General features: G+C 40.3%; 1 protein-coding gene across 1 annotated transcript in view; it reads left to right on the forward strand.

Moving 5' to 3' along the window:
* LOC137137812 (low affinity immunoglobulin gamma Fc region receptor II-like) overlaps positions 1-4,681 on the forward strand; it is a 100,298-nt gene extending 95,617 nt beyond the window's left edge. Inside the window, exons 5-9 of the mRNA XM_067524491.1 lie at positions 2,027-2,272; positions 2,483-2,659; positions 2,759-2,839; positions 3,189-3,281; positions 3,853-4,681. Of these exons, the coding sequence (XP_067380592.1) occupies positions 2,027-2,272; positions 2,483-2,659; positions 2,759-2,839; positions 3,189-3,281; positions 3,853-3,932 (677 nt within the window). The 3' untranslated portion in view covers positions 3,933-4,681. The remainder of the gene's footprint in view (positions 1-2,026; positions 2,273-2,482; positions 2,660-2,758; positions 2,840-3,188; positions 3,282-3,852) is intronic.
* The last annotated feature ends 9,153 nt before the right edge of the window (positions 4,682-13,834 follow it).

The following is a 13,834-nucleotide window of genomic DNA, read 5'->3' on the forward strand; positions in this document are numbered from 1 at the left end:
TTATGTCTGTACAAAAACACATTGTTCACACTCTTCTTTCTCTAAATATAGCACATGGTCTGAATATTCCGACGTGACTGGCAGAACTAATCAGAACCTGATGACTGCGTTACTGAAATAGTTTTCATCTTAAAAGGCATTTCAAATTAATACTTGAAGAATTTTTAATTATTTGAATTTCTTTCTAGGTTTGAACATTCTAAACAATTTACATAAAAGGCAGTAAAGTTTGTTTGTGCACACATACATTTCTTGATTTGCTTGCTTCTCTGATCTTAAATGAAACACTTTAAACAATAAAACAGTTGTATTCTACTGACCAGGCAATGACACAATCACCCCTTCACAAATAGGAAGAGGGCGGGTTTTACTGGGTGTCACTAACACAAAATTCAAAAAAGTCAAATCACCGAAAGAGACAATGGAGGAAACATCTCTTCACTGTCTGATATTTAAGTAGAGAATGTGTGTGCTTGTCTGCTTTAACCTCTGTAGTTTCACACTTGGCTCTAACCAATTCAGGCTGAATTTAAATTTACAAAACCATGAGGAAGTGATTCAGCTATTTTAAAAAATGACGTTAGTCCTCTCAGTAAAGAAATTAGGCAGCAATACACAGGCAATAAGAAATGTATTAGTTTTAAATCAATTTAAATGTTACATGGTAGTGAGAACATCAGCAATGAGAAGATTCAGGATTCAAACAACTGACAAATGCTGTTACTGTAGTAGAAAGGTTTGAACATCATAATGTCCAGATGAGTTGACCAACTGATAAAAGGACTAATTAATTTATGATCTAATATCAATTTTATTAACAAAAATCAAAAAAGGAAAATCTTGAGCAGCAGGATGAGGAGTTTGAGCAGGATTCTTCACAATGACTTTAGTTACGGTCTCAAAATGAAATCTGTTTCTTACCATTAAGATGAGCGTGATGTGCTGTCGTTGCAAAATAAAAGGCGTGTTTATCTCTACAAACAGATTCGTACCATTTCAAGTACAGTGATTCAGTTTTAGATTTCCGCCATCTTCGCTCCGGTCTCCTGCAGGTTAGGGGTCTGTGTTCTGCTAGTCCTTACCAACATGTTCTCACTCCACAACGTCGGGTATTGACACTTCTTAAAGTCATGTGAAGTCCAGTGTTTGCTCATCTTGGCCCGTTGCAAACGTTTCTTCTGGTTTACCAACCTTAGTAGGGTTTTTTTTTGGAAACTCTGCCGATGAGTCAGGCTGACCTGAGTCTCCTGTGTCTGTGCACACTGGTTTCTCTCTTATTTTATTGTGAAACCCTATTTACATGTGAAACCTCTGATTTCTCTTTAGTTGGCATCTCACTGCTTTGCTGCACCACAAACCAAGGTTAGTGAACTTTTATTATCACAGTATAAATCTGTTTAATCAATGGGAGTTTGGGAAATGGACAATTTAAGAAGGACTTAAATGAGGCGCTGTCCTCCCGGCAGAAGATGCTTTAGGTTTAGCCTTAGTGTTTTCATATCAATATTCATTCATAATTATTGCCAGGTGATCTTAAAGTTGTGATGATCAGGTGTCATAATGGGAATAAACATGGAAAAGCCATTATGTGCTAAACACGATGGACACGGGTCAGAACACAGTGTATCACAGCTTGTTGTGTACCTGCAGACCAGAATGCGGACAAATTATGTTTTGTCACAGCTCGTCTGACTGCGAGTCCCAGCTTCTCTCAGCTGTTTAAAGGTGATTCTGTGTCTCTGAGCTGTGAGGAGGACGACAGCTCTGCTGGATGGACAGTGAGGAGGAACACAACCAAAAGACAGAGGACTCCGTGTGAAGATGAGTGGGGAGAACCTGCTGGTTCTTCTTGTAACATCAGCCACATCGACCCATTGGACAGTGGAGTTTACTGGTGTGAGTCCAGAGAGGGATCAACCAGTAAAAGCATCACCATCACTGTCACTGGTAAGATCAGACTGTGGAGTTAGTGTTGATGAAGCTGTGTGGAAATGGATGAAATGCTGTAGTTTGTCTCTGTGTTGAGGTGGAGCAGTGATCCTGCAGAGTCCTGTCCTCCCTGTGATGGAGGGACATGATGTCTCTCTGCACTGTCAAACAAAGAGGCCTCCCTCCAAGCTCCCAGCTGATTTCTATAAAGATGGCTCCCTCATCAGGACTGAGCCTACAGGTCACATGACCATCCACCATGTTACCAAGTCTGATGAAGGCCTCTACAAGTGTCACATCAGCAGTCATGGAGAGTCTCCACCCAGCTGGATCTACGTCACAGGTCAGGATGTCAGACAAAGGTCTTGTTTTTCCTGTATTGATGTTGTCACATTTCTGCACTAATAATAAAATCAGCAAATGTAATAAGTCATCAAGTCATCAAATGTAATAAATCTTAGTTTCTTAGGTGAAATGTAAAACCTTCTGAATGTAAAGTGGAAGTTTTTTTTAATTCAAGTGAATTTAATAATTATTTTTTTATTTATTTTAGAGAAACCCAACACCACATCATCTCCTACATCAATCTCTTCACCATCATCCTCTACTCCTCTCTATAAGGAGGAGAACATGAAATGGTTGTTTGTTCCACTTGTCTGTGTTGGTGTTCTACTGGTTCTACTGGTCTTAGTGGTTCTACTGGTGAGACATGTTCAGAGGAAACTTAAAGGTGCTACATTAAGGTGTATTTTTCTTGGCCTTTTTGGGGAATAAAACATAACATTGTCACATAGTGAATCGTATTGTTTGTAATTTTGGTTCATTGCAGCTGATGATGTAAATGGTGGAGAAGATGACATCACATACAGTGATGTCAAAATATTACATCACGGACAACAGCCAATCAGAGGTAACATTCATTAAATCCATAATCATTTACATACAACAATAACAGTGAGGACATTTTGGCTTGTTCCTATTAGAAAAGACAGTTTACAGATTGGACATTTGGGGTTAAGTGTAGAATTGGGTTAGACTTAGGTTTAAGGGTTTGACATGTACTCACATACACTTTGAATAAACTGATGATACTGTTTTATGAATTGAAGATTATTTTAGAAACAGATTTAAAATATGAGGATACTGGACCAAAGTAAAACTTTTTTTTTTTGGAGTAATGATATTTTTAGAGTCCACTGTGTTATTTTTTTTAATCTTCCTAAAAATCTAATCTTTAATCTTCCTGGGGTTTTTTTCAGAGGCTGATTCAGCTGCAGTTTACTCAGGAGTGAGAACAGAAGACGTCAGTTATGGACAAATAGTCTTCAGACCAAAGAGGAGCAGAGGTTCAGGTAAGACTCAGTTTCTCCTTTCACCAAGTCTTTATGGCACATGAGCTTTTGAATATTTGATAAAAGTGTCAGTAAATATTTAATATTTTAGCAGAAATATAATTTTGTTGTCCTGTGAAAGGAACCTTTCATCATCCAGTAGCTAGACTCTAGCCCAGACGTGAACAGGCTGTAACTAGGTCAACGTGCACTCGTGCAGAAGTTAGTTAACCACCCTGGCACCGCTGACTGAACCATGGCAGAGTCAGGAAAACATGAAGAGCAAGTACGACGAGCTGCACAGGGCTCTCTGACCTCAGTGGGAGGATTTGTACTTTTTCTACTTTTAGTTTCTATCATGGAGAGATTCAGTCAGGTTTGGTTGAATTATGGAGGTAAATAGTCTTGGTGCTGATAAAGTCTTTAATGATCAGAATGAAGATTCTGAGTCTGCTCGGTCCAACCACCAGGTGTTAGTTTCACTTCCTGCTGGGTCGTCTCTCTGCAGAAAGACAAGATAAGACGTGAACCTCAGAAGCTTTTTTTCCAGCATTGTCTCATCTTTTCTTGAACTGTGTGTGTTTGTGTTCAGAGCTTCCTCCAGACACAGAGGTCGTCTACTCTTCACTGAGATCGAACGTCAAACCTTCACACCTTCAGTCCAACCACTGACTCTAACTGGTTCCAGTGTTTTAGTATTATTATTAGTAGTAGTAGATGTCTAAAGTAGTGAACTATGTGTAATTAAAGTTGTAGTTAGTGACCAGTAGTTTAACTACATTCATATTTGTATAGAGATTCATGTAGTTAAGTATAAGTAACCATTAAAGACCATGTAGTTAAAATACGTTTGACTCTGTCGACATTCTTTGTGTAGTTAACTCCTGAAACTACAAATAATTACCAATTGTTTCTGTGTTGAACCCACTCTGACCACCCTCACTCCTGTTTCTTTCATCTTTCATCACTGTTCTTTGTGTTCAGAGAAGTTGTTGTTGCGATTTTAGAAGTGGATTCTAGTTTTTGGAAAGTAGGAGTCTGAGTAATTGTACACAAAACCAAAGCTGTTATTTCTCACACTTGCCCATAAATACTGAGCTACTTCAGTGTTGAGGTTTATATGTGACCTGTTAACAGGTGAACAGCTTTTTTCAATAAGCCTGAGTCACATTTTCACTGCTATTTGTTAATATTTCATGTCACATATAAACTTTGAATTAATTTGAAGCTACTTAGAGAAAGAAGTGCAGGTAGCTGTGAGGTTTTGCTTTCAAAGCAGGTTCCCCAACACTGACCTAAACCTAACGATGACTTCCAGTTGTTGGCTGGTTCACTGTCCTCAGTAACTTTACTGTTATTTCTGATTTACTGATGATTCTTGTTTCTTAATTATTAATAAACATTCTTATCTTTCATCTCCATTGTTGTTTGTCTCGAGTGGCTCTGTGGGTTTCACTGAGCTGTCAGACGGAAAGTTTGACTTGCTCTGGTTTTGTTGTGGCCAACTGTTAACACGTAGAGAAGAAATGAACAAAAACCACCATCGCAGGCTAAAAACAGTATGGACACCGTTCAGTGGTCGGAAACTGCAGAGAAAAGCTGCAGAGTGTCTGCGTTTGTGTTTGATTCTTGTATCAGTGAAATTTTGAGAAGATTCAGGCTGTAAAGCTTCTTCTCTCGCAGTGAAACACAGATACAGTAGGTTATAAAACCTGTAACTGATGGCAGATTAATATCAAAGCATTGGTTTTCACAGTTGAGCTGCCATTTTATAATTATCTGCACAGTGTGGAGTTTTCTGTGTCTCCTGCAGAGAGTGGATTATTCTGATCATAGATCACTGAGCTCTTATGATCTAAGCTCAGACTGTGGCTGTTTGTCAATGAGCTGCAGCACTTACAGTATGAACCACAGTTTGAGGTTGTTAGTGTGATCAACACATATTTACCATAAATTAAGAAATAACAGCAAATTGTAATTTGATGGTGTTTACAAGGTAAAAATAAAGAGAGACTTTAATTAATTTTCACAATTAATTTGATTTTATTCATTAATATGATCTTTTTTAAATTAATGTATAATTATTATTTCTTTATCTGTACAGGATAATTTGGCTGAGCTGACATGTACATTTACAACAATTTCTTTCTACTTCATGATCCAAATTAAATGATTTTTATTAATATTGTAATGAATAATAATAAAATAAACGGCATGATATTTGCAGTCAGCTGTGATGTTGCTGTAAAAACAGTTGATCAACACATATTTACCATAAATTAAAACAGCAAATTGTAATTTGATGGTGTTTACAAGGTAGAAATAATGAGTGACTAATTAATTTTGACAATAAAAAACATTTTTAATTACTAATTTTTTTCATTAACATGATCTTTTATATTTTAATATTAATGTATTATACCTTTTTTTATTTCTTTGTCTGTACAAGATAATTTGGCTGAGCTGACATGTACATTTACAACAATTTGTTAACAGCAGAACACACAGAAAGGCTGCAGCCAGGATTCAAACTAGAAACCTTTTTAGCTGTGAGGTGACAGTGTCAACAACTCCACTATCCAAAATAAATAATTTTTATTAATATTGTAATGAATAATAATAAAATAAACTTCATGATATTTGTTTTCAGCTGTAACATTGCTGTAGAAACACTTTTCTTTCTATTTATAATCAATGTTTAAAGTATTTACAGTGTTATTTCTGTCTCCTTCTAACTGTCCTTTTGTTTCCTGTCCTTCTGTTGGTGTCCAGCACACACACAGTAACTCATGGGTTGTAACCTAACACCTCCACAGGACATAACATCACTTTTATATTTACTCTTATTTTTGATCTATTAACTTCCTCATACTTGAGGTCTTGACAGGAACTGAACTCATTACAAACTGTGAAGAAGAATCAACCTGCTGGACTTTTATCCAGTCACATGATGCTGCATCTCTATTCATTCTTACAGGGCATTTTGGAGTAAAACTAAACTAAATCGATCCACTAAACACTTCACTTGTGAATGATAGACCAGGACGTGCAGTGGTGCTGTGGTGGGCAGAGTGACCCTCAAATTTTCTTTTGTCCTTCCAACCAAAAAACTAGCAAACAGGCTGTGATAGTGACAACACAAAATCCACCCTGTTTGAATCAATACTTAGTTGCCACCTATTCCACAACTTGTGACCCTCATGGTGTGGGACACATTAAACTTAAGATAAAGGTCAAATGCAGAAAGTATTTGAAGAACAGAGTTTCTAGTTTGGCACGTTACGGCTAATCCAGAGATCTGGTGAACCACCTACTTGGTGACAGGTGACACAGTGTGGGTGGTGCCTCAGTGTAGAGCTGGACAATGGGTCCAGGAAGAATGTCCTCTCCAGGTGCTTTTCATCACTGTCCAAGTCTCCTGGATGTTGCTGGAACCTTTGGACACTCTGCCACAGGACTTGTACCTCACTAGGACTTCAGGTGATATGTTGATGGGAAACCAGTCTGATCCTGGTCCTGCCCCCTGATTTGGCCCATTGCTTGGCAACAGGTTTGACTGACAGGCCAAGCACACAGCAAACATCTAACTATGAACCAACACCTCGTAACACAAATGAGGCGGAAATGACCAACAAAGGCCTGCGTCAAACGATGAAACTGCAACATCCAATGGCAAAGTGAGAAACAGACCTTAGAATAAAAAGGATAAAGCTGCATTTAATGTGTGTGGAGGTTCTTTATCTTTAATGATTCATGTCTTATAATGTCTTTTCATTATTCAAGGTCTGTGGTCTTTATTTGATATGTGGCAATTCATCGTTTGCTCTGTCAGTTTATGTGATCACCAGGTGATTGATTAGTTTACTAAAGATGTTAATGATGTTCTTAATTATTCATCTTAGTGAGGAAATATTGAAACTGCTGTGCTACTAAAGGGAGTTTGATGACTTTGTGACCACACAGGAGGTCATTTACAACTTGCTGTCTCTTATCTGTTCAGATCGGAAGTGGAGCTTGATGGTGGTGACCACAAAAAAAACAAGTAAATAACATAACCAGAGGCTGATCATCTAAACAAGAACACAGCTGGGAGAAAAAGGGAAAACTGAATGGAACTAAGCTGAGGAACTAAGAGTAACCAGACTACATAACTCAAAGGGCTAATTATAACCAGGTGTGTACATTCACAAGGGGTGAACATGAGTTGGGGAACAAACAAGAGCTCAGGTAATAAGCAGAAATCTAATGAAAGTGAACAAAACCACAAAACAAGCATTAAGCAGAGATATATAAAAAACTAGGGAAGCTAAACTTGGGTGTACAGCAGGGAAACCTGTCAAAGTTTTCCCCACTGTACCAACTCTCTTCTCACTGCATGAAGAGAAGAAAAAACGTGAACCTCAACTTATTTGGGACTTTTGTCCTACAAACCTTTTCTACAACATTGTCTCATATTGTTTGAACTGTGTGTGTTTGTTCAGAGTTTCCAGTGGAACCAGAGGTTTTCTACTCTTCACTGAAGCCGACCTTCAAACCATCACACCAGTCTAACCAGTGATGACAACCTGCTGACTGTCACTGGTCCTCAGAGCTTCTCTCACCACATCACATTCTGTTCTAAAAAATTTTATTGATAGTTTTGCACAGTACTGTTGTTGCTGCAGCAGTGAGTCTGTTTCTCTGCAGGCTCAAGAAACTTTAGTCTCACTTGCTGTTTGTGTCGTGTGGTTCTGTGGGTTTCACTAAGCTGTGAGATGGAAAGTTTGATTTGTTCTGGTTTGGTTGTGGCTGATTGACAACGTGTAGAGAACAAATGTACCAAAACCACTACTGCAGACTAAAAACAGCACAGACATCAGTCAGTGGTGGGAAACTGCACAGAAAAAGCTGCAAAATGTTTATATGTGTGTGAAGAGTTTGATTATTTAATCAGAGACATGTTAAAAATATTCAGGCTGTAAAAGTTCATCTGTCTCAGTGAAGATGCTGTTTAAAGCTCACACTTGTTTTAAGTTAAGTTGTCATTTTAAATGCAGGTTGAATGATGACTTTGCTCTCTAGCCAAGTTTTTTGTGGTTTCATGTGTGTGATATGTTAATCTGATGAAGTGGCAGCTCTCAGGCTGTGGCTGGTTGTCACTGAGCTGCAGCACTGTTGAATAAAATCTGGTGAAGAGAAATATTTTTTAAATTCCCAATTTAATATTATGCTTTAATAATATCATTACATTTTTTTCATGTTATTTTTTAAATATATTTTACCTATTTATTGCAGCACAAATGTTAGTAACAAGGCAGAATCAAAGTGAGTAAAATGTTAAATAATTTCTTTAAAAAACGTTCCATACATGCTGTAATTACTATCAACTCAATCAGAGAAACCCAAAGCTAAAGCCACTAACATATTGTGATAATATTATAAGGATATTTTTTACACTAATGGTTTTCTACATTGTTGTTGCTGAGAATAAACACAATTAGATTTTCTCCAACTCTCACTGAATCTGCTTCAGAGTTGGTCTGTGGCTGCAGGTAAGGAAGGTAACTGCTTGGGGCCCCAGGCCAGTAAGGGGCCCGAGGGCTGACAAAAGTTAAACTATGCACAGCAGCGACTGTGTCCAAAGTTTGCAATGACACTACCAGTGTCAGTCCTCCCTAACAGGACCCCCACTCTCACTCTGTTAACCATGATTAAATCACTGCGGTGAATTAAAAGTTATTGTGCTATGTGCAGTGGTGCAGGGTGTATTTTATTGTATTTTCCATATCTCAAGCATAGCGGTTTTATGATTCATAATTTTCTGCCTAGGGCCCCAACAGACTCAAGGACCACCACTGGCCTGCTTGATCATCTATATCCCTGGACCTGGCCTGACTCTCCATTCTGTAAGTCACTCTAGTCCTTTGGATTTGGATTTTGGAAATTTGAACTGATATTACATTGAAATGCAACCGCAAGGGGGCACAAGCCAGTGTCTTCTTGTGCCAGTCCCAAGTCTGGATAAATGCAGAGGGTTGTGGCAGGAAGGGCATCCAACGTAAAACACATGCCAAATCAAACATGCGAATCGTGACAAAGACTTCCATACCGGATCGGTCGGGGCCCGGGTTAACAACGACCGCCACCGGTGCTGTTGACCTACAGGGTACCGGTGGAAATTGGACTACTGTTGGTCGAAGACGAAGAAGAAGAGGAGGAAGGTGTGTTCGTAGGCAGAGAGAGAAGAGGAAAGCTAAGAATGTAGGACTGACAGTAGGGACTTTGAATGTTGGTACTATGACAGGGAAGGCTAGGGAGTTGATCGACATGATGCAGAGAAGAAAGGTGGACATACTGTGTGTCCAGGAGACCAGGTGGAATGGTAGCAAGGCTAGAAGCTTAGGAGCAGGGTTCAAGTTGTTCTACCATGGGTCAGATAGGAAGAGAAATGGAGTAGGAGTTATCCTGAAAGAGGAGTTGGTGAGGAATGTTCTAGAGGTGAAAAGAGTATCAGACAGGTTGATGAGTCTGAAGATGGAAGTTGAAGGGGTGATGTTCAATGTTGTGAGTGGTTATGAACCACAGGTAGGATGTGAGTTAGAAGAGAAGGAGAAATTCTGGAGTGAGTTAGATGAAGTGATGCAGAGCATCCCCAGAGGTGAGAGAGTGGTGATTGGTGCAGATTTCAATGGGCATGTAGGTGAAGGGAACAGAGGTGATGAGACTGTGATGGGCAGGTTTGGTGTTCAGGACAGGAAGGCAGAAGGTCAGATGGTGGTTGACTTTGCAAAGAGGATGGAAATGGCTGTAGTAAACACTTTCTTTCAGAAGAGGCAGGAACATAGGGTGACGTACAAGAGCGGAGGTAGAAACACTCAGGTGGACGACATCTTGTGTAGATGCTGTAATCTGAAAGAGATCAGTGACTGTAAAGCATTGGTAGGGGAGAGTGTAGCCAGACAACACAGGATGGTGGTGTGTAAAATGACGCTGGTGGTGAGGAAGATGAAGAGGACTAAGGCAGAGCAGAGGACGAAGTGGTGGAAGTTGAAAAAGGAAGAATGTTGTGTAGTTTTCAGGGAGGAGCTGAGACAGAATCTGGGTGGTTTGGAGGTGCTTCCAGATGACTGGACTACTACAGCTAATTTGATCAAGGAGACAGGTAGGAGGGTACTCGGTGTGTCATCTGGAAAGAGGAAAGTGGACAAGGAGACTTGGTGGTGGAACGAGGAAGTTCAGGAGTGTATACAGAGAAAGAGGTTAGCTAAGAAGAAGTGGGACACTGAGAGGACTGAAGAGAGTAGACAGGAGTACAGGGACATACAGCGTAAGGTGAAGATAGAGGTGGCAAAGGCCAAACAAAGAGCATATGAGGACTTGTATGTTAGGTTGGACACTAAAGAGGGAGAGGTGGATTTGTACAGGTTGGTGAGACAAAGACATAGAGATGGGAAGGATGTGCAGCAGGTTAGTGTGATTAAAGATAAGGATGGAAATGTATTGACAGGTGCCAGGAGTGTGATGGGAAGATGGAAGGAGAACTTTGAAGAGTTGATGAATGAGGAAAATGAAAGGGAACGAAGAGTAGAAGAGGTGACTGGTGTGGAGCAGGAAGTAGCAAAGATTAGTAAGAGTGAAGTGAGGAGGACATTGAAGAGGATGAAGAGTGTAAAGGCAGTTGGTCCTGATGACATACCTGTGGAGGTATGGAAGTATCTAGGAGAGGTGGCAGTAGAGTTTCTGACTAGTTTGTTTAACAAGATCTTGGAGAGTGAGAGGATGCTGAGGACTGGAGGAGAAGTGTACTGGTGCCAATTTTTAAGAACAAGGGAGATGTGCAGAGCTGTGGCAACTACAGAGGAATAAAGCTGATGAGCCAAACAATGAAGTTGTGGGAAAGAGTAGTGGAAGCTCGGCTAAGGACAGAGGTGAACATTTGTGAGCAGCAATATGGTTTCATGCCTAGAAAGAGTCCAACAGATGCAGTATTTGCTTTGAGGATGCTGATGGAGAAGTACAGAGAAGGTCATAGGGAGTTGCATTGTGTCTTCGTAGATTTAGAGAAAGCGTATGACAGGGTGCAGAGAGAGGAGCTGTGGTATTGTATGAGGACGTCTGGAGCGGCAGAGAAGTATGTTAGAGTGGTGCAGGACATGTATGAGAGCTGTAAGACTGTGGTGAGGTGCTGTAGGTGTGACAGAGGAGTTCAAGGTGGAGGTGGGTCTGCATCAAGGATCGGCTTTGAGCCCCTTCTTGTTTGCTTTGGTGATGGACAGGCTGACAGATGAGGTTAGACAGGAATCTCCATGGACTATGATGTTTGTAGATGACATTGTGATTTGTAGTGAGAGCAGGGAGCAGGTGGATGAAAATCTAGAGAGGTGGAGGTCTGCTCTGGAAAACAGAGGAATGAAGCTTAGCCGCAGCAAGACAGAATACATGTGTGTCAATGAGAGGGACCCAGGTGGAATGGTGAGGTTACAGGGAGCAGAGGTGAAGAAGGTGCAGGACTTTAAGTACTTAGGGTCAACGGTTCAGAGCAACGGAGAGTGTGGAAAAGAGGTGAAGAGGCGAGTGCAGGCAGGTTGGAACGGGTGGAGAAAAGTGTCAGGTGTGTTGTGTGATAAAAGAGTATCAGCAAGAATGAAAGGAAAGGTGTTCAAGACGGTGGTGAGACCAGAGATGTTGTTCGGCTTAGAGACAGTGGCACTGAAGAAAAGACAGGAGGCAGAGCTGGAGGTAGCAGAGCTTTAGATGTTGAGGTTCTCTTTGGGAGTGACGAGGATGGACAGGATCAGGAATGAGGACATCAGAGGGACAGCTCATGTTAGATGTGATGGAGATAAAGTCAGAGAGGCCAGATTGAGGTGGTTTGGACATGTTCAGAGGAGAAACTGTGAATATATCGGTAGAAGGATGCTGAGGTTGGAGCTGCCAGGCAGGAGGTCTAGAGGAAGAACAAAGAGGAGATTTATGGATGTAGTGAGGGAGGACATGAAGTTAGTTGGTGTGAGAGAAGAGGATGCAGAGGACAGAGTTAGATGGAGACACATGATTCGCTGTGGAGACACCTGAAAGGAAACAGCTGAAAGGAAAAGAAGAAGAACTGATATTACATTGAGAACATTAGTCCAGATCTTTCTTCCTGGTCACACCCACTCTTCTCCCACCTTCACTAAAACCCCTACAGATTCATGCCCTGGACAAACACGTCTCTAATTCCAATCCCATCCCTACGTCTTCTTTTGTCAACAGCTGACCACAGCAGAGAGACATTAGGATGTAGGAGACAGAGACCTCCAGGTACTAAAACTCTACTACTCACAGTAGTAGATTTTCATCCCACTTCCCAAGTTTCTCTCTGCCAAAGAAATGGCCGAAATCATGATTCAACATGTTTTCCACCTCCACAGCCTCCTCTGTCACATATTCTCTGACTGAGGTTCCTCGATACCCAGGTATGAAGTTTGGACTAAAGGGTTTGGCTCATTTCTTCTGACCTTCCACCACATTTAGAATGCAGGATTTTGGCCCCTCGCTCAGTGGGTCAGACCTGGTCTGAGCAGACTCTTATTGCTACCTGTCCCAACTGTTTTGGAATGTGTAGCTCTCATAAAATCCAAAATGAGCCAATATTTGGCAACGCATTTCAAAATTTCTCACTTTCAACATTTCATATGTTGTCTATATTCTAATGTGAATAAAATATAAGTTTATGAGATTTGTAAATTATTACATTCTTTTTTTATTCACAATTTGTACAGTGGGTTTGTAGAACTATTAATAGATTGAGACTTATTGGATTTTGGAAATTAGATTTTGGATCTTGTTGCATTCGGTTTTTGGATTGAACTCTACCGGTGACCAGTTAACTCAGCTGCCTTTTTTCTCTGCACTCAACCACGAATCCAGTCTGTACTATCCTCTAGCTTTGCCACGTGGTGGGAACTGGGTGCCACTAACTTGCCCCTCCTCCTCCAGAGATCCTGGATGAAAGTTCTCGTCTCTCACCTTTGGGTTCACTGATGTCCAACATTCATCCATTTCCTCTTCACATTGTTTGCACTCACCTGTGTCTCCTTTGCTTAGTGGGAATAGGTGCCACCTACTGGCCAGTAGGTGCAGACAGGCAAACTCCTTTCCTCCCAGTTTGCTTTGTATCTCTGAATTCTAATAAACTGACTCATTTGTCTGTGCAACCTTCTGGTTTCACAAAATCCCATCACTTAATCTTAGTCTAACTTTTTTCCACGTGTGGCTCACAAATAAAGATTCTGCACAAATCTAATAAAGATTTCATTTCATGATCAATTTTTGCAGAACATCAGGAAAATGCAAACAGTGCCATCACTTTTCTTGCCTAAAATGCTGCATTATCATATTATCTTCAAACTCATTTGGTGGTTACATGGTTAAGGTCATTTTCCACAGAGTAGGCTGTTTTCATAAGGGTTATTTCTTAAGAAGAAAGTGAACAATGTGATCTGTGGATGTGGATGATCAGCAATGAAAAGATGTAAAACAAGACAGTTTCATATCATTTTCATTTGTGATCATTTGTGTGAACTTGTCTTTATATGAGAGGAGATGTTTCT

The sequence above is a fragment of the Channa argus genome, chromosome 12 (assembly GCF_033026475.1).
Source record: "Channa argus isolate prfri chromosome 12, Channa argus male v1.0, whole genome shotgun sequence".
NCBI classification, from domain to species: domain Eukaryota; kingdom Metazoa; phylum Chordata; class Actinopteri; order Anabantiformes; family Channidae; genus Channa; species Channa argus.